Source organism: Melospiza georgiana, chromosome 9 (genome assembly GCF_028018845.1).
Source record: "Melospiza georgiana isolate bMelGeo1 chromosome 9, bMelGeo1.pri, whole genome shotgun sequence".
Classification (NCBI taxonomy): Eukaryota; Metazoa; Chordata; class Aves; order Passeriformes; family Passerellidae; genus Melospiza; species Melospiza georgiana.
The window spans coordinates 23406658-23429826 of NC_080438.1; the positions used below are offsets into that span (position 1 = coordinate 23406658).

Genomic DNA, 23169 nt, shown 5'->3' on the forward strand with positions numbered 1-23169 from the left:
GTACCTGTTTGCTGACTCCACCATTCCCTTGGATTTTGTTTTCCACAGTCTACTTTGAACCTCCCAAGCTGCAAATTGTTGCTCTTGGTCACTGTCTCACAATATTCCACTGCTGAGAAGAGCTGGACTTTGTCATCCTTGTACCTCAGCTGGAAGTAGCTGTAGGCTGCTATCAGTTCATGCCTTAGACCCTGCTGGTGAAACAGCTTCTCCATAATTCCAACATTCCCAGCTGCCAGAGGGTGCTGTGCATTGAGCCCAGCCAGGCTTCGCTCCTCAGGAAAGCAGAAGCTTCTTGACCAAGCTGTTGTCAGCTCATGCTACACAAACAATTTGTGCAGTTCTGTTTTATGTGAAGAGGCAGGAACACGGATTCCAGGATACATAGCTTTGCAAAAAATAGTGAAGCTCACCACCATGGATAGCTGGGAAAATGCCTTCAGGGGAATTCTGGTGCAAAGCCTGCAGGGGGAGGATGCTGGCCAGCAGCACTGACCTGGGTTAAGCCACTCTCTGAGATGCAAGCCAAGGCTCAGCATGACATTGGGATCCATCAGTGCTGCAGCTCTCAGGGGAAAACCACTGTGCAAGTGATCCTTGTTCATTAGGCCTGTTAAATACAGATGGATCAGGGAAGAATGAAGTACAGCAGGCTTATTAATGTTTCTTTAATTAGTAACAGAACAAATATGTTTGGATTTTGATTATTTTACACAGAGAATATTGGAATGATGCATCAGGTGGTTTTGTGTCCATTTTGCTCTGTTTTATTACCATGTAAAAATATACATCTGGTACACAAGATTTAAAAAAATATTTTCACAACAAAATAAGTGCTTTGAGCACTAAAAATTCACTTGTGCACATTAACGTTGGCCTAAACATTTACATTTTCTAGCCACATCCCCTCCCTATCCCAAAAGTGGGCAAACCCCAGACTATAAATATTATCTGTGTCAGATATAGAAAACTTTCCCAGAAAAAGAACAGGAAACATAAACATAAAAATTCTGTGGCTCAGATGAATTGATTTTCACTCCCCCAAAACAATAAAAAAGGAATAATAAAAATACTTTTGTCAAAATTAAAATGGCACAAGGAACACAACACTAATTATCAGACACTGCAAGCAGAAGGGGAGGAAATTTTGAGACATGATACCTTTTGGAGGAGTAATGGCACAGACCAGGAAGCAATAGTAAGCTTGCAGATGGTCAAAAAGGTTTCAGAATCACAGAATATTGGGTTGGAAGGGGACCTTGAGTGCAGAGTAGTGAAGATATCTCTTATGAGTCCTTCTTCACCTGCTGGAAGGTTTGGTTATGGAAAACCAACAGTTTCTATAACCAGCATTTGCCCATCTTGAGCCAAGACAACACTTCGGGAAATGCTGACGTGTTGAAAATGTCGTTTTCTGGCAAGGGTCTCTTCCCACCAGTTTTTGAGACTTTCTCAGGTAGTGTGTGCTGATCACACTGAATAGTGACCTCGTTCACCTCCTCAGTCATGGGGGCACTTCCCATTAGTCCAAGCACTACTGGATGCATCTTAGAACATCATCAAGTCCCTTCTTCCAAATGTGAAAAATCCCTTGAAGGGAAAAATGGTCCCTTTGGTAAAGCATGAATTAGGGCAGAAGGAGACATTCACAGCTCATGGTTAAAAACAGCACATCAACAGCTAACCATGTGAAGGCAGTGGGATGAAATGCCACCAGCTCTGCAGGGCTGATCTCAGGTGTTACCACAAACCCACTGCCTGTGGGAAAGGTAACACCTGGTAGCCAAGGTCACACCTTCTCACAGGGCAGGAATTGATAATGAAACATCTGAAGATCAATGTAGCTGAGGACAAAACAAGAGGGAAAGTTGCTGAAAATTTGATGTCAGATTGAGTCTTAGAAATCAGAGTGTGCAAAAGTAAACCAACTTGCCTCATTCTCCAGTAAGTCAGTAGCTTTCTAAAACAGGAACCATACAACAGGGATTGGTATCTATTAAAAGAAGAAAAATCTGTCCAGAGGTTCTTGAAAAACTTAGAATTCAGTCCTGGCCTGAAGAGGCACTTCTGCAGTGTTCATAGGTCAGTGAGCTGGAATGCCCAGAGCAAGTCCTAGGGAAGAGGTTTCCCACCACAGGTCTGTCTTGTCCCACCAGACTCTGAGTGATCCAGCTGAGTTCATCTGCCAGGAGACTTCAGTGGCAAATTCGTTCTGTCATTTCTTTCTGCATTGAAGGGGGAGAGAAAAGAAAGAAACAGTAAGTGCAAAAGACAGGTTGGAGTAGTGTGACGTGTCAGGCAGTTTGGGAGGTGTCCAAAACCAACCCAGGGAAACAACCGTGGGAGTCCTGGGGAGCCTTCTGGTGTTTCCCATGAGAGCCCTCCTGGGAACTCAGCTGCCTCAGCAGCTCCATCCTGGCACTCTCCCCCGTCTCTGTGGCACAAAGTTATTTTGGCTGTGCCCTAGCCTTGAGAGCAGTCCAAGGAAAGAGCTTTGGCTGAGATATTGAAAGATGAAGGTCCTGCTCCTGGCTCAGCTGCAGAGCAGCCACACAAGGTGATGACACTCTCAGAGCCCTCTTTGCTGCCTTAGGAGATGGGACATGGAGCAGCTCCCTGCTGTCACTCCAGGAGCTGACCACAGCTCACCCAGAGGACCTGTGGTTTCAGCAGGGATCCCACAGTCACACTGAAATGCAAATGAGTGCTAATAACAGGGCCACAGGAAACCTCCAGCTCTGTTTAGGATTACAGACTTTTCTTTAGTCAGAATGGCATCATGCCAGCCACACTGGGAAGGTGTCCAGCTTTCAGCTGGTGGAAGATGGTGTTTGTCCTTGCCTTGAAAAGCTCAACTAGCATCTTGTAAATCCTGAAGTGAGGAAAGTGTGATTCTGGTTCAGTGGGTTCGTGGCTTGTGAATCTGTGTGCCCACAGATTGGTCTTCCTCGTGCACCCCAGGGGAAGGTTTGCACATTAAAAATAGATTGGAAGTAGGACTGATCTGTGGAGAAGGAAGATTGCAACTCTGAAAAAGAGGAACTAGGAAAGGATGATGAACCTTGAATAACCCCATAAAAGTTCCTTTAGTTATATAACCAAGGGAGACAGAAGCAGCAAACTCTGATTTTCAGTGCTGAGAACTTTGTTTTTCAAATCCATCAGGGATGGTGACAAAGAGGGTTTTCCTGTAGGAGCAACACACAAAATCACTTGAGTTCAGAACCTGGCCATCAAATGAAAAGTAGGTGCTCTGCCACAAAATCACTTTGCAAACAGGAAATGTTTGCAAACATCTTGAAAGGAAAGGAAGAGGGTGAGAGGACTGTGCACATCCTCTTGCAGCAGCATGGCACCCACCCCGCTAGCACAACACCAGGCACACAAGCAGCCATGAACAGGGAGCACTGCAGTGACCAGAGGGCTGATAAGTCACCAGTGAGCTCCTCAGACCAGCCCCAGATGTCCAAGGCTTTTCTCACACCCAGGAAATCCCCACAGCTCTGCTTTAGAGCATAACCAGTGGAGCCCTGCCAGCGCTGCAGCCCAGCACCACGAGCTGCCCTCATCAAGGAAGCAAGTGCATGGCTTCTCTCTGGCCCCATCTTCCCTGATTTACTGAGAGAGTGAATCACTGCCTTTTGCTAGTTCTGCCATACAAAGGATCTCATTCTCAGTTCCCAAGATTTGCAGCTAAGAAATCACATCCCACAGAAGCTTGACAAAAGGGAAATTGAAGCTGCAAAGGGAGGTTCAGCCAGGAGAAAGCTTAGAAGTCTGTCGTGGGATTCATGGGGACTAACTAAATGCAAGGTTAGGACAGCTGTCTGGGCTGATGAGGCAGCCTGGTTGCAGGACACTCATACACACCTAAAGCAGCTCAGTGCCTGAGGGGAGGAGGCTCTTCCTCCCCGCTGGTCCTTCCTCTCAACCCTGTGGTTGGTTCTGCTTGAGGGTGGGATGGCAGGCAATGAGACACAGATAGACCAGGGGCAAATGTGTCTCATTTCCTTGTAGTTCAGCAGTGGTTGCATCACAGGGAAAGAATCTGTTCACCTGAGATTTATGGAGACCCATCAGTCATCTCATGTTGCATGTGAGTCACTGGCATTGAAAGCCTATTTAGCAAAGTCAGCCTCTGCCTTGGCTGCCAGGTGTTAATTATTTACATTAGCAAGCAGCAGTCCAAGGAGATGACACCTCTGTGGACTGTACAGCAATGCTGAAGAGGTTTGTCATGAGGAGCACTGACAGAGGACAGGCTGATGCTGAGCTGCCATTTTATGGAGCTGAGGGCTATTTTGATAATATACGTTACAACTGAATTCCACAAAATAATTAAAGTCGATACTGTTGTCATTCAAGTCTCCCCTAATTAGACCATCACCTCTCCATCCCCTTAAATCATAATTAGAGCAGATAGGCCGAAAAATGACTGAGACAAATGAAAGCAGAGGAGCAAAGTGCTTAGCACTTAGGGGCAAGGGCATCTCCCCCACCTTCAGATCTTAAGCAAGCAGCTGGGACTCTTCTCAGCTCATTCTTGGATTATTATATCCTCTTGGTCTTCCCTGACTCTCTGCTGCTGAATATAGCCTTTTCTGAAGCACAGCCCTTATCACAACATGCCAAAAAAAAAAAGGGTTTCCTATTAATTGGTTCCCCACTGCAATATGTCCTCCCTAGGTCAGACTACACTCAACCTTGTCTGTGACAAACCTGCTTCTCTTACAAAACCAACTATGTGCATTTTCTGCTTTATGAGCCCTGGGCTGTCTGGCCTCTGCTTCCCACAAATCCTGCTGTTGTCAAGGGCTCTCACCTCCTGCCTGACTAATTGCTTCCCAAGGGAGGCTGTAGGGAAGCTGGGAGATCCAGTGAGGACTCTCCAGCATGGCCTGGACAGCTGTTGTCTGAAGCTGTGTGTCCTATCAGGGCTTGCCTTCCCTGCAGCCTCAGTGTAATTCACACTAGGATCTCAAGCAGGGAATGCTAAAAGAAAAGCTGTGGAGAGGAGACTTTGGCTCAAATCTGACTCCTGGAAGCCAGTTGGGCACAAGTGGCTGGAAACAGTTTGATGTGCAAATTGCATTAGAGCTACCAAGTCACCGTGGGGACACTACTCTGTGGGGTCCTAAGGGTATTGAAGTTCAATTCACAGACATGACAGCAGAGGCAAAGGTTAAGAAAGGATCAGTGGTTTCCTTGGTGCTGCTGGGAATTTCTCACTCAGAGCACCAAGGCTGATGGTCCCAGGACAGAAAACGTGACTGTCTGTCTGAGGCCAAGAGAGTCCAGAGAGGGTCAGCACTGCTCGGAGTCCAGCCCCAATCCAAACCTACCAGTGCTGTGTCCTGCCCACACCACTCACCCACCACCTCCCCATGGCAGGGCCATCCTTACCAAAGGCTCCAGCTCCCTGTGGTCAATGAGGCTGAACTCCCTGATGAAATAGTAGAAGTGCTTGTAGCAGGTGTTGACGTGAGCCTCAGCACCCATGTTGATGATGCTGTCAAAGTGGTGGATGTAGACATGGACGAAGACACGGAAGAGGCGGGTGAGGATCTTGGTGCAAACTTGCTGGAACTGCTTGGGGAAGGGAACACCTGCAAAGCAGAAGCAAATTGGAAGCCATATGAACATTTTTTAAAAATAAACCAGTTAGCATTTAAAGTCTCTGTCATGCTTGACAGGCAGTCATAGATGACAAGGAAGGAGACCCTTGGCTAATGCCAAGAGTGACACTGGGGCAGTGTGCCATTGAGCTCTTCTCACATATTCCCTCATTGCCCAACCAGCAATTTCACACGGGCATGGGCTCAGGATGTGGAGAGTTGCCATAGGAGAGAAAAAAGAGTGGGTTTTTTTTGAGGAGGCTGCAACTCTCCACATCTGGCTCAATCCAAAGGAATCTGGCAGAAGATCCTTCTGCCCCTTCTCCCTGCCTTTCCGTACAAGCCTGCACAGGCACAATGTAAGTCAAATTGTATTTACCCAGGTCCATGAACAAAGCCAAACCATCTTCCACCAGAAAAGATACCTTCCTCTGAACCCAAAAGCATGGCTTGCACTGTTTTCCTTCCTCCTCACACCCTCACACATCACTTCTGATGCATCAGCAGAAATGGGTGGAGTTTCTACCTTTTTCCTGATCCTTATTTCAGTAAAATGTCTCATTAAATCAGGAAGAAAACAGCCCATCTTAAAGATGTTTAGGTTTTCATTTCATTGTGCCTGTATAATCCTCAGATACCCTCATAGGCTGGGACCCACCACATCTGGCTCTGTACTTTCAGCTTTGTCCCACACAAGGACACACTGTGGGATATTTCTATCCTTTTCAAAACACACTGCTATCACAATGAAAATCTCAGGGTGTGATTCCATCAGTGCCAGCAACCTTGGGGTAAATCTCTAAAGGAAACATGGCTTTGAAACACTAAACTTTTTGGGTTGTTGTTTTGTGGGGGTTTTTTTGTGAGGAGGAGAATGAAACAACTGGTATTTGTTTTCCTGAGGCTTCTTCCTCTCCCCAGAGCAATTCAATGCAAATACACAAAGAACAAAATAAAAACCTTCCTTCCCACGGTTATACCAGCCTCCTCCCTTAGCTTCTTATTAATGCAGCACATAACCTCTTGAAAATCCTTCCAAACAAACTCTGCTCAACCATAGCCAGCTCACACATTCTGTGCACAGGAAAGCATCAGCAAATATCCTAGCTAAAAAATTAAAAATGGTAATTTTATCTTTGAATCTTTCTCACCAGCCTTGCTAGGCAATTAAAGCTGTTTTTTTTCCCCAAAGGCTCCTGGCAGTTTTGTTTCCCAGCAGCAGTGCCGAGCCCCTCTCCTCTGTGGGTGGCAAACACAAAGGTTCTGTCCTTCCTTCACGTGTGGAGCCTGTTTTCAGTCACCAGGGCTGGGCAGGTGTTGGGTTTGGAACTCGTAAAATAATATTATTTTTGGTCTAAAGCAGAGTCACCCTGAGCACAGCCCAGTCTCCCTTTCCTACATGCACACTGTTGGAGCAGAGGGTAAGGTTAAAGCATCTGTGCTCATCCCACATCTGGAGCAGAGGGTAAGGTTAAAGCATCTGTGCTCATCCCACATCTGGATGTCCCAGCCACCCTTTGGAGAAGGACACAGACCTTGGCTCAGCATCACACAGAGGTGGTTTTGAGACTGATTTGTGGACACTAATCTGCATAACCACAAGCACACTGCAGCCCCAGGGCTGCTCCTGCAGCAGGGACCTCAGCATGACCTGTTTCACCACCAGCTCTGGTAGAACCCATTAGGACTTTTCAGGAAAGGTGTTCACATGTGGCAAAGTACAACTAGGCCGTCCCTATGCCAGCACCTCAGGGATGTGACTGCAGATCTGCCTCTGCCCAGCACCCTTGGCTACAGAGCTCTCCTTGCCTGCTAGTCTGACACAGGCAGGGAGCAGAGAGCTCTGCAGGTTCCCCTGCAGGCAGGAGGGACACAGTGCTTTATCAATGGCTCCCCTTGAGCTTTCTGCCCTGAGTGAGGATTTGCTGAGCAAATAAAAGCTGGAATCACCCAGCTGGGGACTCAGACATGCCATTAGGGTGGCCCTGCAGACCAGCTTTGAAGAACTGGTTAAGAAAGTTTTTTTTTTAAATAAAGCTGAGCACAGCAAATAATTATTGGTGAATGCACATTTCTGGGCAGTGGCTGGGGAACTGGACACACTGTCCTGGACAGTCTGTCATCTCTCTAGAACCAGAAGAAGCTGGGATCTCAGCAATGCCCAGGAGCACACAGGAAGGCATTTTCTGCCTTCAGTTTGTCACCTGTCCCAGTCACCAACTGCCTCCCCAGTCAAAGCAGGCAGTGAGGGAGAAATCCAAGCTGACCATCACTGGGAATTTATTGCCAAACTGCAAACAGTGATAGTGAAGGAAAGCAGCAACCCTCAACCCAGTCCTGAGCTGAGAAGGAAATAAGCTCAGAGAGTGAACAGCAGATCAAACAGATCTCAGGCTCCCAGGGCTGACAGCACCTATGGTGCAGATGTCAGATGGGCCACCTCCAGACATGGCAGATGGTGACAAGTGGCTTTCCACAGCTTTTGTCCTGAGGTTAGCCAGGAATTGTCTTGTCTCATACATCTGTCACCAGCAAGTCCTCATGGACATGCTGGCAGCTGAGAGACTTAGAGAAGAAACACCTCCAGCTGCATTCTGGGTTCTCCAGAAGCAGCTTTTGTATCAGAAAACAGAGATTTAGCTTAAATCACAGAATCAAAGAATAGTTTGAGTTACAAAGAATCTTTAAAGGTTAGCTAATTAAAATCTCACAGTCATCAGCAACTATGTGAGTTGTTGAACTCCTAAACCTAATGATGTATGGAAAGATACCACCAGACTGCCAGGACCTCCAAGCTCACTTCTGGGCTACTCAGCCACTGTGTTTCACACGAACCAGGATCATCGGAAGCTCCCCGGAGCTGAGGCTGAGCTGCCCTTCTTTGTGTCCATCACCAGGTGTCAGTGTGCGGCTGTCCCCTCCAGGCACGGCCAGGCTGCAGCGGTGGCTGCCTGTCACTAATGTCACTAATTTCCACAGGTCCCATGCCAGGACATCCCCCTCACTGAGGTCCTTTGGGATGGCTCGGGTCCGGCTCTGATTCTTTCTCCCCACAACACCCTCGCTTGCACACCTGCCCAGAGAGGCACAGCAAGGTCCTGTTTCCTGTCCCCATGCTGCAGCCAGGTCTGTCTCCTGTGCCAGGATCCTCAATACAGGCCAGAGATGCTTGACTGGACCCTGCATCTGGCACAGGGCTCCGTGCCAGCTGATCAAAGCACTTCCCCTCGGGAAGGAAGCAGGGCGGATATCTGACATGCGGATTGCCTCTGCCAGCAGCGGTGCCTCGCTGCTGATTGCCTTGGACTTGGACAGAAACCCACAGCAGCCCCAGCAGGCACTGGCCATGCTGGTGGGGAGCTGGAGAAACACCCCATCCCCTCACCCAGAGCTGAAAGAAGAGACTCTGCAGTAAAGGCTGCCTCTGAGAGCAGCAGAAGGATCCTGCACGAACGCGGCTTGCCCCGGGTCAGCGCCGCTGCAGCGGATGTCCAGCAGACAGCACATGTGACATCCTCCCCAGCACGGAGGGGACACAGCCAGGGCAGGCTGTGCCTCCTCCCTGCAGCCAGCACGTCCCAGCCAGGGGACAGCCATGGCACAGGGATCTGTGGCCACACGTGCCCCTCCTGCCCGTGCAGGTGCTCGGCCTCACACTGAGCTCGCTGCCGTTCCCACCAGGGCTGTTCTGGCTCCTGGGAGGGGTCACTGAAACAGCGACCATGGAGTGATGGGGCCCCTTCCCCGTGCATGGAGGGGGACAGCTGCTCCCCACAGGGCTCCCACCTAGGAGTGGGACACTGGTGGCCCTTGCCCAGGGAACTTGCTCCATCTTGAAGGTGGCACATCGTGACACAAACCAGAGGCAGTAGCAGATGGATGAGACAGAGGGATGAGTCCAGTGGGACAGGCCCTGCATGGCTGAGGTGTCCTCTTAGCAGAAATATAGCAGGCCAGGGGAAAGTCAGGATGGACCTCCAGGTTGGACAAATCACCCCAACAGGGTGACACTGCTTGGGTTTGCTTCTCCCTCCCCAGCCCTGAGCACCTGCAGAGACCAAAAACACCATCCCAGCTCATCCCATTGATAGTGGTCTGACTGCCCTAGGGAAGCAGAATATCACAAAACCCACCTGGACTGATTTAAAAGCACTGAAATTACATTTACATTTACTTTCCAGCAACCTTGGAGAAAGCAGCAGCAGCCCCCAGTCTGGCAGGCAGCAGCCACCCTTTGACTCTTCTTGCATGATGTTTGGTTTAGATATTAGGAAGAATTTCTGCTCCAAGCCAAGGCAAAAAGCTGTAAGTACAGCAGGTACAATTTCACTCCAAGCAGATTGACTCACTGAAATGAATTGGCACCTTTAGTTTGTCTTGGACGTTTTGCTTGAAAATCCCAAGATATTATTTAAAGCTCCAAGGAATCTGTTTTCCCCACTCTGTGCTGATTGCTTCAAAACATAAGGCAAGCATGTGTAAAAGGAAATGAAAATGAGAGGTAACAAAGTGCCTGTGCTTAGGGTAAGGGACTGCCAAAGGATCCTGGATCTTTCCTGCCATCTCCTATCCCCAACACTTGTGCACCAGCCAATTTAATTTTTTCATGGTGAATCAGTACTGGGAAGCTATTTTGCTTCTTGGCAATTGTATTTTTTTCCTCTGCAAATGCAGTAATTCAGTGAACTTCGTGATGAATTGTTGTTGTTATTTCTCAATTTCATTTTGGCCACCGTGGTGTTCAGTGATTCATTTTTCCTAAAAATAAGTGTTTAAAGCCCTGTTTAAAACTAATGGCATGATGGCAGCTGCAAGCTGGTGTGGTATTAATTTTGGAAGAAAAAAAGCAGGGGAAAAAAACCTCAACAAATCATGTAAAAAAGAGCCAGCTGAGAGAACACCAATAATTAGCTGAATTCTGAACATTTTTCTCCTGTTGTTATGGCAAGAAAGTATCGGATAATTTCGCACCAGGTTTTCTCTGGTTTTTATAATTGTTCTGGGACTATGCTTGAATGACAGGTTTGAGTTTTGAACAGCTTTCCAAGAACTGTTACAAAACCTCCAGTCGCCGGTGCTCTGTTGAGCCATGGGCAAATCTGGCGGAGAGCACGGGGTGCTTCCAGCACTGGGGCTGCTCCAAACCCTGTGTCTGCACTCATCCAACAGCAGCGAGGCTTCAGCAGCCACCATGGCGCTGGTGGAGCACACCTGGCCTCGTGCAGCCAGCCTGGTGCTGGCCTGAGCAGTGCAGACACAGCCATGGAGCCTGGAGACCCACCCAGCCATCCCTGCTCCTCAGCATGGCACTGCCCAGCAGCAGCTCCCTGAGACCAGGCACCACGGGGCACAATGATTACAGGGAGGAGAGGAGATTTCCCAGCTGGTAATTTGTTCATGGATGTCCACTCACTGAATAAATCTACTGATATAGTTTTACCAGCTGGTGAAAGTACACCTGTAGAATCATTTATTCATCTCCCCTGCGTGGGGAAAATGCTTGCTCTCTGTTTAAATGTATTTTCCAGGACAGCTACATTGGTTGGAAGAGTGGAAACAAAGCACTAGCACACACCAGATGATATGGGTTGTCTGGGAAGGCTGCTGCTCCTGTAGATTTATAGCCACCATGGCAGAGCTCAGGCCATGCAGGGATTTGTCTCATCTTAACTGGCTGACAAACAGTTTCCCACTCCAGAGAAAGGATTAGACAGTGGCATGGAGCCCTGCAGGTAGATTTCCCTGGGCATGGGGAAGACACAGAATCTCTCCCAACCCTTGCTGTGGAATGCAGGGGGCTTGGCAGCCCCCCAGACCTGCTAATAATCTACACCACAGTGATTTTCTGCTGGTGCCATCCCAGGGCTGCAGTACTGCTGGTTAACTCTGCCAGGTCACAAACTGTCTGCTGGTGTCGGGCTCCCTTCCTGCCCTGTGGGGTGCCAGCTGTCCCTCTGGCCTCACTGCAGAGCTGCCAAGAGCTCTGTATCACACAGCTTGGCTAAACCAAAGGTGTTTGTCACTCTGCTCCCCTCCCACCTCTGACTTGTGCTGGAGGAGCAGATGCTTTAATGTGCAAATCAGCCCAGCTCTGCTCTGGTCGCTGTAGCTGTGACCATTTACCCCAGCCAAGGTGTCCCCTGTGAGGCCTAAGGACCCTCTGAGCCCACAAATGAACCATCTCTACTCATTTCTAGCTGAGCCCCTCACTCTGGGGTGAAAGATTTCCTCCTCTGACCCATGAGACACCTCTCAATTGTCAGGAGCCTAGCAGCAATCATGAACTGCTTCAGGCTGTGTGGCTCTTGGATGCAGGAGGATACTGAGGTTAGCCTCCAGCAATGTTTGTGAGTTTGGGGAACACTTGCTGCTTCTAAAAACAAATTTAAAATGAAAAAAGTCTGTTTTGTCTGCGGTCAGGTGGCCTTAGCCAGGGAAATCTTTGTGCTGGGACAGCTTTACTGCACATGGCAAAGAGGGGCCAGGAGGGGAAGCTGAGCTGCACACAGCCCATGAAACACTGAGACAGTGGGCAGCTGTGCCCAGGAACCTCTCCAGCACAAGCAGGAGTGAAACAAACCTTCAAGCTAAATCCATCTCTGCCGCTAACATCCAAGAGTCTCACCACAACTCCAAAGCATGACATTTGTAATTTCCCCTCATCACCTCATCAAGCTCTTTTCCTCTCCTTAAAACAGCTCACATCTTCTCTGTGTCCTCTCAGTGCCTTATTCTCCTTGTCCTGGATCTTTTCCCAAGGGCTTGCTCTTTAGGAGAGAGGTTAAGCACCTCTGTTTGGCCACCCTGGCCACTGTCCCTAAGTCCCCCATCCTGGCCAGCCTCCTCTGTCATCCAGTGCATTTCCCTTCAGCCAAACACTCCATCTTCTGAAATGCCAGAGCTGCCAAGCAATTACCAATGAGCAAGGCAGGCCAGTGAAAGGCAGATAATTGGGGACACACTGATGACAAAGTGCCACCAGCTCCCTCCTCCCTCTGCCTCCCCCAACAGCCTTTCATGTGTTTTAGAGTGCCACCTCAGCCTGAGCTCCCTTTCACTTGTGTGAGGCCAACACCACCAAGACATGCTGACACAGGGCCTGAAGTCAATCAGGGGACATGAGGGTCCCCACAACAAAAGGGCTTGGAAAAGGGACCCCAGGAAAGCCTTGGAAGAGAAGAAAATGGATTTGACCCATGTTCATCTACAGTCATCCTGGATCTCACCCAGAACTGCCCCTAAACTGAAATGAAAGGAGAAATGGAAACCAGCCATCCCTCCCATGTGCACAACTCAGACGGAGAAGTGCCAGAAATGAAGTGAAAACCACCAGGACCATGACTGTATTTGGCTTTTGTACCTCAGAGACAGAGATGTGGGAGAGCAGGGGGTGCTGCAATGTCCCTCCCATGGCTGGCTGCTTTTTGAGGTGTTAATACTCCCTGTGCACCTTTACTTCCCAGAGCAGTGTCAAGCAGCATCACATCCCAAATCCTACCTGAAAGGCCTGAAATTGGATCAGGACACTCCTTTCTGGCTGGAGGGAAAGCAGAGTAAAACAATGTTTTTAATGGCATGCAGATCTCCTTGGGGACAAGCCACCTCAGGAAGAGGAACACCTACCCTGCTCCCTGTGGCTGCTGTCTCACCCCTCAGCAGCAGCCAGAATGACCAAGGACTGTCCCCAGCAGGGCTGGGACTGCTGGCCCAGGGTATCCTGCACTGACAGCCACACCTCCAGCCTCCTCTGTTCACTGCAGGGCATGGACACCACTGTGCCCACGAGGGAAAGGTGCCTCCACAGCACAGGGAATGCCCTGTGAGTCCCAGGCACTGCCTGTCCCACACACCCCAAAGGCATCATCCTGCCTGTCCTCCAGCATGAGCAGAGGGCACTGTGCCACCCTGCCTGTCCAGATCACCAGCAAGGGGAAGAAGCAGTGAGTGCCTGCTGCTCTGGGTTTCAGGGACTTGTCCCACCCTCACTCCAGGCAAAGCCAGAGCAGATCAGGGGTCTGGAGCTGTCACCCCATCCCAAAGCCAAAACAGTTTGGCACAATCAGGCTGCTGCAGGCACTGCCTGCCCTCTTGCTTGCAGAGACCCATGGCCCCTCTCAGGCTCCCAGGGCCAGAGACTTTCCTTAAAAAGACACACAGCTACATGTACAGCACAGCCAAATGGGGCTGCAACAGTGAGTAATGCCAGTAATCCCACACAGACCATTTTCCTCAATGTTTCCCAGCACATTAATGAAAATCTTGACCATAAGCTGCACTGATTTCATAAAGCTCTGTCTGCTTGGCAAACAAAAAAGGTCAAGCAGACTTGCAAAGCTATGCCTTTCCAACCCCAAGCTACTTAAATCTTTTTTTTTTTTGCACTCAAGTAGTTTCACATTCTGTCTGAAAAACAAGTTCTCCAAGGCATGACCTGAGACTCTGGAAGCCCCATCAGCTCCAACCCTTGAACTCATCTCTCCAAATGACAAAAAGCAGCTAAGTAGCAGCTAATATCAGCCTTGGCAGCTGCTGAGCATTGCAGTCAGCAGCAGAGAGGTCAGTTTGAAAGCTGTGCTACCTTTGGCAGCTGCTGCAGGCAGCTCTTTTTGAAGAGGTGTATCTTACACCCTGGGCCTTGGCAGTGGCAAGGCCACGTCCTAGGGACATCTCTGCTCAAGCAGTGCCTCAGCTACCCAGCAAAATGTGAGGTCTAATCAGGGCTGAGATGGAAAGGGGCTGAGGAGCGAAGCAGCAAGGGTTGGATCTTGGGACCATGAACCTACATGGAAAACCAGAAAGAAACTGAGCTGATTAGTTTAGAGAAAAGCAGGGATGTGATGACCACCTCTAAACGACTCTGCAGCTCAGCCTCTCGAGGAAAGGCAAGGAAGCTAATGACCTACAAGCCTACATTTCTCACAAACACAGAATAAGTTCAAGCAAAGAAAAGGAGAACACTGTGTTCCACATCCCCTAGTAGTAGGGTGAGAAATCCCAAACTCAGTTTGGAGCAAAAGGGTGTGACACTGAGAAACACCAGGAAAGGGAAACACCACAATACTTTGAATCACAAAGTCCATCAATACCAGCTTGGGAACCTGCACCGGTAACAAGCCCATCTTTCCTGCAGGGAACCAGAGCCCACTCACCTATCCTGGTGGGGAAGACGTCCTCATTGTTAATGAGCATCTCGATCCAGTCCATCAGCATGCACATGTACTGTGGGGCCGACAGCTTGGTGGGCTTCTTGTACTTGCTGTCATCCTGCCACCTGTACTCGTACTTGAGCCCGCCGGACATGATGGGGCAGCTCCTCTCGGTGCAGTACTCGGACATGGTGCCGTAGATGAGGTTGATGCGGTTGAAGAAATCCACCACGTGCACAGCGATCCAGTCGTTGATGCTCTCGCCAGGAGGCAGCTGCACCACAGCCTTCAGGTCCAGCCCAGACTTGAGGGAGGCCTGGGCTTTCTTGTACAGCTCAAAGCGCTGCGTGCCCGGCTCAAACTTCTTCCGGGGACGGAAGGTTTTGTCTTTGTTGAAGACTTGCTTGAGACACAGGGCCATTGTGGGCAGGGCCAGCCAGGGTGAGGGCAGAGGCTCAGAGCAACATGGAACCCAGGGCTGGGGTCTTCAGGGATGGAGGTTTCTGGGAGGAGAAGAAGACACATTTCAGTCACACATGAAGACAGCAGCATGCGTGGACACACGTGCAGGGGTTTGCACCACTGACCCCACTGCTCTGATAGCACGTGGGGACACAGATTTGGAGTGAGCTTCTGACCCCTTCACACCCACCAGGGTGACCTGGAGCAGCTGCTGCCACCTCACACAGCAGCTGCTGCCACATGTGCCCCATGCAAGGCAGAGACAGAGCCCTCCTCTCTCCTGAGCACCCCAGGAGTTCACCAGGCTCCAGCCAACTTCTTCCTTCCACACTTTTACCAACAAGTGCTGCAATAAAGTGAGAGCCGTGATATCAGCAGAGCTCACCAGTTCAGGCAGTCCCACTCTGGTGGCCTTTCCCTCTCCTGGCAAAGGAGAAGCATCTCTTTCCCAGGGACTTGTCAGTACAAACAACCCCTGACCCTGCAGCAGCGCCTGGCAAGCGAGGCCCCGGGGACCGCGCTGCGACCACAGCTGGCTGCTGGTTCACACAGCCCCAGAGCCAGGATCAATGGGAAAAGGGGGGATTATTTCTGTTGTTCTGCCTGGTGTGTTTGTCCAAAAGAACAAAACCCACATCCGAAGGAGGGAAACGCAGCCCAGCACAGCAGAACAACGTTGCCAGGATGCCGCCGGCTCTCCCGGCATGCACACAATGCACACGGCAGCCCTTGGTGGTGCAGCTGATGATCCAGGGGACTCCAGGGCTCAGCAAAGTGCTGAGCTCACCCCTTCCTGCCCAAGAGCAGCAGCACAGATGAGGCCTGTATTTTCCTTTTCCTCCTTGAAATGCAGTGGAAATCCCATCCGCCCAAGGCTGTCCTGGACAGGCTGGAATTGTGTGTTTTGTTACCTGCATTAATCACCAGTGGTGTTAATGTGAGACCAAGGCCTCCTTGTGCTAAATGCCTTGCTGAGGCTTAGGGAAGAGAAAGTCTTCCAACAGCCTCCCTCTGATGGGAAGAGATGGAGAAGCAGTTAAGAAAAAGGAAGGAAAATATTTATGGAAAAGGGAAGTGACTGACCCAAAGTCACGAGCAGGAGGGAATGGTACAAACCTTGGATGAACATTCATCATTAAAAAGATAACTTTAGCCAAAAGCTTGTTGCTTAAATTATATTTCCTAAACTCAGTCCTGAGCCTGAGGCAGGTCCTATTTTGTGATCAGCTAAACATCTCTCAAGTGAAACCCTCTGCTCCCCATAAGGCTCAGCCCAGAGTCATCACTGGGAGGGAGCAGCACCTAGTGATCATGCCAATGCCTGCAGCATCTGCCTGCAGGGATTTCTGCACTGCAGCCAGCACATGCTGCCAAAGCCCTCTCATGGATGCACACCCTGGTGCTGGTGGGAAGCCCAGCATGAATGCCATTAGTGCACAACCACAGCCTTTCCCACAGGCTTGAGCCAGAGCTTTGCCACTCTTACACAGCTCGCAGCACAGCGTGAGCCCCACCACGTTCTGCTGTACCTAGATACAAAAACCTGTGTGTTTTTAGGTGCTTTCTGCCCCTCAGAGGGGGTCACAGCCACCACGCAATGTTATGCAGTATGACTTCAACACCAGAGTATCTGCAGACCTTCCCCATCTCATGTGGCTGGGTGGGATTTCAAGACCCACATCCCTGTCACCCTGAATTATTTTTGGGCAATGACTGGGGGCTGTTTCTTGGACACTTTTTCTTCCCTGCTCCAAGCAACTGGCTCCAACCATGACAAAGAGCTTGTTTCCCACTTCAGAAAAGAGCACAATCTCTCCAAAATGCCAGCCAATGCAGCCAGCATGATGTCATGACTCCTATCTGTCCCTCAGGAATGGCCTGTGCTACAGCAATCCCCATGGATCCCATGGGAGGCCAGGGGACTCTGGGCACAGTGAGGCTCTAAAGAAAAGCCCTTATCCAGGACTTCCTGGATTCCACATATTCAAGCACATCCTGTTGATAACACCTCTAAAAAAAGCCTTCTGGGGAGTTTGCTAACACATAACACTCTCAAAGGCATGTGTGCATACATACATATATATTTATATATAACCACTGCAAGCGGGTTCCTAATTTGGTAATGGAGGAAGTGCTGGGATACCCTCAGGATGAGGCACTCAGCAGGCTTTGCCCACAGCGCAAAGTGGGAATGATGGGGCTGAGCAGTGCCTGGCCCTGCAGCCAGGCTTCCCTGGAGTTTCAGCAGGGGAAGTCATGCCAACAAACATTTCTCTGTGTCACCATTTCTGCTGGCCTTGGCTCCATCTGCTCTGCTTCAGGAGCTGTTGCTGTCTGCACACTCCTCCATGCAGAGACTGGGCTGTTCCATGGTGATGAGCAGCCACGCTGGCAGGTGACATCCCATCAACCATGTCACTTGCAGGGGCTGACAGCAGTGAAATCAGTTCTCTTTTAGTGCCCACGCTGCATGTCCTCTGCAAATATTGAGCCACTGGGAAATAAACATTTCATCTGCTGAAGCCAGACCTGTAACTCATCTAAAACTGCATCCCTGCATCATCCACAGCTGGATCTCTGCGCTCCTCTCACTCATCAGGCAGGTGGGAATGTGCTTTGTGGTTCAGCACCATCTGAATAAAACACCAGTTCAAAAAAAAAAAAAAAAGGAGCAACAAGGTTGTTAAACATCTGCCAGATGTTTTTCTACCATGCATCTGTTTGAGTGGGAATGGAGAGCAAAACCCATTGCTGCCCAAGTGCTTGGAGCTGACCTGTCCCTGAGCCTGCAGGATGCCAGCATGGCAGCACAGCCTCTCTGCTCCCCAGGCAGCAGTTTTCTTTTCAAGATCCTCACCATCACCACTGTCAAATCACCAAGTCGTTAAAAGACCTTGTTAATCTTTACTGGAGAAAAAATGTTCTCCAGAAATTACATTTAGCACAAAGCCAAAAATACATGCTGGGATTAATGACCTGAAGAAGCAGAGAGAGGCACTGAGCCAAAGAACACATTTGTCCTCTAGCTCACTTCAGAGCTTTCACTGCCCAGAGACATCAATGTAGAGGGAGCAGTGGTGGCCAGGACCAGGAGATGAGACCCCAGCTCTGCCCCTTGCAGATGGGGCACTGAGATGGGATGCACCATCTTGGAGCAAACAGGCTTTGCAAAGTCACCAATGCCTCAGATTCCCCTCAGGCAGAGACTCAGCACCCACCTGTTTTCTGGGAAGAAAACCAAAATCCTTTGTGAATGGACCCAGACACATCCTGAATCTAACTAGTGGAAAAGGGCTCCAGCCAATGCAAAATCAGATTTTCCAGGTTTCCACCTTCATGCATACGACCTGACTGGTGCTCTTCCATCATTGACCAAGTATTTGGGACAGATCCATGTAAAGAGATGGAAAATGGGAAATCTTCCAAGGTTTATGGTGCAAAGTTCAGCTAAGTTTGATGTTCAGGGCTGTCTGTTCCTAGAAATCATGCTGTGGTGCACTGGGGCTTGGGGTAGGGCAGGAGATCCGTCCAAGTGCTAATCTCTGCTCACCCTGCCTGTTTTGGGAAATCCTAAGGGCAAAGTGTTATCCAGCAAGCTCAGGCAGCAACTTCCTACAACATGATCATACAGGTCCCGCCCTGGCCGGTGCCACGGCAGCAGCCTCCAGCTCCCTGCCTTCAGCTCCCACTGCAAAATCAAAGCTTCCCAAGAGGAACCTTGGCAAAGGCTGCAAACCCTCTTCCTCACGCCACAGTTCCCATCACAGGGTGCTGCTGGCACGCCAGGGGTCCACAAACCCCTTTCTGAAGCATCTGCAAACCCCCAAATCAAACCTCATACGCTTGGGAGTGGACAAGGAGTGAAGCAGGTGGAGCTGGAGACTCGCCCTGCTGTCACCCTGTGTCCCCACAGAGGATGGTTGGAAGAGGATGAGTGAAGTTTCTGGGAGGACAGAGACTGGCATTTCCCACGGGACATCCACTCTGTGGTGTCCTTAGTGCTCACCCCCCATCCACGCTCCCAAAATAGCCTTGGCTTTGAGGAGCTTGGCTACAAACCCAGCTGAGTGGCCACAAATCCCATCCCCGTCCATGAAGGCTGCTGGGCTTCACTCCTACCCCTGTTTTTGCTGCTGGCTTCAGTCCTGCTGGTTTTAAAAGCGGCAGCAGAAGCAAAACTCAGTGGGGTTTAGCAAGAACCAGAAAAGCACAGGGTTCAGCTGTGCAAGGACAAGGCAGAACCACTGCTGGGGAGGTAGCAGGCACAGACATGTGAAAAATGGATGTCCTAGATTGCTGGCAAGTCCAGAGATGAAAGGAAATTAACTGGATGGGAGGGATGCAAGTTCAGGGTCAGACTTAAGCGCTAATTTCAGGTTTGAGGGTTGGTTTTGTTTTTTATCTAAACTAGCTTGCTTTCTTTCTTACTTTCTTATCATTTGGAAACCACAGAGGAACACAACAAGGCGAGGGCTTTGTTGTAAATTAAAAACAACTCTGAAGGATCTGTTTAGAAACGACAAAACAAAAAGGAAGAGCAGGCAGAGCTGTGGGAGTGTGCCTTCCTCCTCACAGTCCTGCAGGCATAGGGGCAAGGTCGCCAAAGAAAACCTCTGGGTTTGACCCTAAATAAGCTTTAGTCAGAAAACCAGCAGGGAGGATCAGATAGATGCACTGTCAGACTCCAGGATGGTCACAGTGCTGCTCCCTGCCTCAGTGTCCCCAGTATCAAAACTGATCTCCCTCCCCAGGCTCCCTTTATATTAAGGGCTGCAACAGCAGAGGCTTCAGGGGAAAGAGTGCTTTGCACGTGTCTCTGGGAAGCACTAACAACCATGAAGGGTAAGGAGAGAGGAAAGCTCTGACACCAGCACCTCTCATGCTCCAGAGCCAAGTGCATCCTCCCTGGATCCACCACAGGACAGTGACACCCTGGCAGAAGCATCTGCCTGGAACCTGCTGTGTTAGCAGCACACTCCAACCCTCGTGGGCAGTGCTACCACTGGGGAGCACAATGAGGGGTCCAGCACTGTGGCAACCTGCAGGGAGACTCCAGCTCCCACTGCTTTGGGAAGAGGCCAAGGAGGCAGAGCACAGACCTGTCCAGCTCCAGGCACCAAAGAGCAAAATGCAGGTTAATTATCACATCCCCCTCGGGCTTCCCCAGGGGATCTTGCTTTTGGGGCACCCAGATATCTACTGCTTCTCTGCTTTAGGGGATTCTCCCCACCACAGGCAGTGTCAAAGTCCCACCCAGCCCCATCCCAGATGGAGGAGAAGGACAGCATCAGCTCAGCCACCATGTGCCAGGGCCCTGAGACAGACAGACAGCCTCCAGACAGACAGTCTGCCCAGAAACCTGCAGGCCCCAGTTGGCTTTTCACTGCTCTAGGAAGCCTCACTGCCTGGCTGAGGAGTCAGCAGCCCTGTCTCTGAGCTTCCCCTCAAGCCCCAACGAAGTCCAGATGCAGTTTAGTCTTCAGCCTGTCCTAGAGCATCTCTGCAACCAGGGCTGCTCCTTGGGACTCATGTCCCAAAGACTTCTCCCAGGCAACCCTGAACTGCAGACACTGCAGCCCTGACCCAGGGGGGGACTGTGGGCAAATGGTGCTTCCAGGGAAGGGAGCACACACATTCCCTCTTTTTACAAGCCTTTTCAGCCTTGTCATCATCTAAGGCAGGGGGGCTGAGGAAGGAGGGTGCTGGGAGCAGAGTCCTGGGGCACTGGCCCCACTCCCTCTGTGCTTCCTGCTGGAGCCAAGCCCCAGCTGGGCTGTCCGTGAGAACGGGGTTATTGGCTGCTGCTCCCAAATATAACCTAAACGATAGAACATTCCAGGAAATGAGCCAAGGCAGAACGCCGGGAGGGGGATCAAGGCCCAGCACATGGGCTGGGGGAACTTCAGAGAAGCCCTGGGCTCTCAGCAGCATCTCCCTGCTGCCAAACCTTCCTTGTGCAAACTCCCCTGGTGCTGCAGAGACCCATGAGAGCATCCATGAGCCCAAATCCCTGGAGCAGAGCAGGACTCAAGCCCCACGCTCCAGCTGGGGACAGCTGCCAGCGGGAAGCTGTGCTGGTGCTTCCCCCAACTCACATGGTGCTTGGAAATCCCCAGCTCGTGAGAAACAGACCTGGATGGCTTCCAGGAACGGGGCTGCTTACACCCGCCCTGCAGACGTCCCCTGCTGTTCCCCTACTCTGCCCTGCTCCTTGCCTGCCTCCCTGCCACACCACCAACAGAGCAGCAGCTCTCTGGCACAAAGGCACCAAAAAAGCTTTTCCCAGCTCACACAAGACACCTCCAAGCAGAAAAGCAAAGCAGCATCTCTCGAGGTTAGAGGCAGCATGTCCCGTTCATTTTAGGCATGATACCCAGTGGGGCTGGGGGCTTTTGGGGGTACCTCATTCCTGGGAGCTGAGATCTCACTGCTACTAGCAGTAACTTGCTGCCAGCCCTGAAAACAAGTGTCCAATGGCCTCAGTGGTGTCCAACAGCTCTGGTTCAGTCCCAAGGGTGATTACTCCGTCGTCAGAGCCGTAATTCCAAACACCGGGAGCTCCAGGCCTGCGAGCTCAAGGAAGAAGACGAGAGGAGATAAGCCAGCTGCGGAAAACCCATCTCCGCCGCTCGCTCTCACCAGTTCCCCCGCCCACAACTTTCCACCCTCGCTCCGACACCGACACCAGCAAAGCCGCTGCGGGGGCTGTCCCGGTCGGGAAAGGCGTGTGCTGCCTTCCCCTGCCTGTCCCCTGCCCCCAGGGACCCCTTTCGCACCGCCGGTCATTCGCACGGATCCCTGCCCAGCATCCCCCAGACCGGGGATCCCCGTTGGTATTTACACACAGTGGGTATTTACACACTGGCTGCCGGGCTGGGACACCCCGGAGGAAGGGGAAGAGCCTTCTGCAGGCGTCCATGGCCCGGCTGGGTGAAGAATTGCTCTTTCCTAGGCTAATGCCAGCGCAGGTCTCGCCAAAGCCCCCCAGGAGCATCCTCAGGAGTGCGGTGCTGGCTTTTTACCTCCCAGGACTCACCTCATCCCCCGGCACGGCGGCTTCCACTCTCAAATCCCTCCGCTGCACTTTGGGCTCTTATTCAGGAAAAGGAAAAAAAAAAAATTAAAAAGATACAAAGTCCAAGGCCGGCTCTCTGTGGGGACTGCTGGCAGTTTGGGGATCGCAGCAGCAACAGCGGCAGGGAGAACCGCCTCGCCCCAGCGCTCACGGGGGTTTCGTTAGAGAAGCCGGGGCCGAGGGTTTTTCTCCGGTCAGTGATGTCACATCCTGACCCTGCCGGCAGCTCCAGCTGTCCCTGGAAAACCCGCTTGGAAGCGGGCCTGCCAGCCCCGCATCCGCCGCCGTGGGCTCGCAGGCTCCCGGGTGGGCGCTCACTCCCAGCCGCGCCCTCGCTCCATTCCTGGGCGCTGAGATCCTTCTTGGCTGGTAGCGCCGGGCCCCTGGCTGGCTCCGGCTTTCACCGGACAGCACGGAGCTGGGAAGCGGAGATGAAATCCCGGAGTGTTTTCCCCTCCTCCCCCCATCTTTTCACAATCCCTCTCCCTTCATCCGTCCCCGCTCTGCACACACACACACAAACAGCCGGGGGTTTCCATGCCAGGCCAAGCTGGACGCCATCCAAAACAGAAATGCCGGAGAGGGGAAAAGAAAGAAAGAGAAAAACTTTCTCTGCACAGAGCACTTACTTTCCGTTTCTGTCGGAGGTGGGGTGAGTTGTGAAGCGCGCTGCGGTATTTAAATGCTGCTCGGCAAAGGCAAGCCCGAGCCAGCACGCTCGGCGCCGGCAGGAGCGGCCAGGCAGCGTGGGCTGGCTCGGCAGGAGCGGGGATCTGCCGTGGGGTCAGAGTCCCGGGTGGGGCGGGAGCGGCGCCGGGCACCCCACGGGTGTCGCGGCAGGGACGGGCACGGCGTGGCCCTGACACCGCGG

At 51.2% G+C, this 23169-nt stretch overlaps 1 protein-coding gene across 1 annotated transcript; it reads right to left on the reverse strand.

The window, feature by feature from the left end:
- Window positions 1–866: 866 nt before the first annotated feature.
- On the reverse strand, window positions 867–22980 carry MOB3C (MOB kinase activator 3C). Its single transcript, XM_058030218.1, has 6 exons — window positions 22928–22980; window positions 22260–22315; window positions 21626–21796; window positions 14765–15264; window positions 5404–5606; window positions 867–2225 (listed from the first exon to the last, which is right to left on the reverse strand). The coding sequence occupies exons 4-6, from the start codon at window positions 15180–15182 to the stop codon at window positions 2196–2198; spliced, it is 651 nt and encodes a 216-aa protein (XP_057886201.1). The 5' UTR covers window positions 15183–15264; window positions 21626–21796; window positions 22260–22315; window positions 22928–22980; the 3' UTR covers window positions 867–2195.
- Between the last annotated feature and the right edge of the window lie 189 nt (window positions 22981–23169).

What these genes read in the sequence shown, in the direction of transcription:
- MOB3C (XM_058030218.1), bottom strand. Translation starts at nt 15,182, where the DNA reads ATGGCCCTGTGTCTCAAGCAAGTCTTCAACAAAGACAAAACCTTCCGT. An exon ending in CGTCTTCCCCACCAGGATAG is followed by an intron (nt 5,607 to 14,764) that starts GTGAGTGGGCTC and finishes TCTGCTTTGCAG; the next exon opens with GTGTTCCCTTCCCCAAGCAG. An exon ending in ACAGGGAGCTGGAGCCTTTG is followed by an intron (nt 2,226 to 5,403) that starts GTAAGGATGGCC and finishes CCTTCAATGCAG; the next exon opens with AAAGAAATGACAGAACGAAT.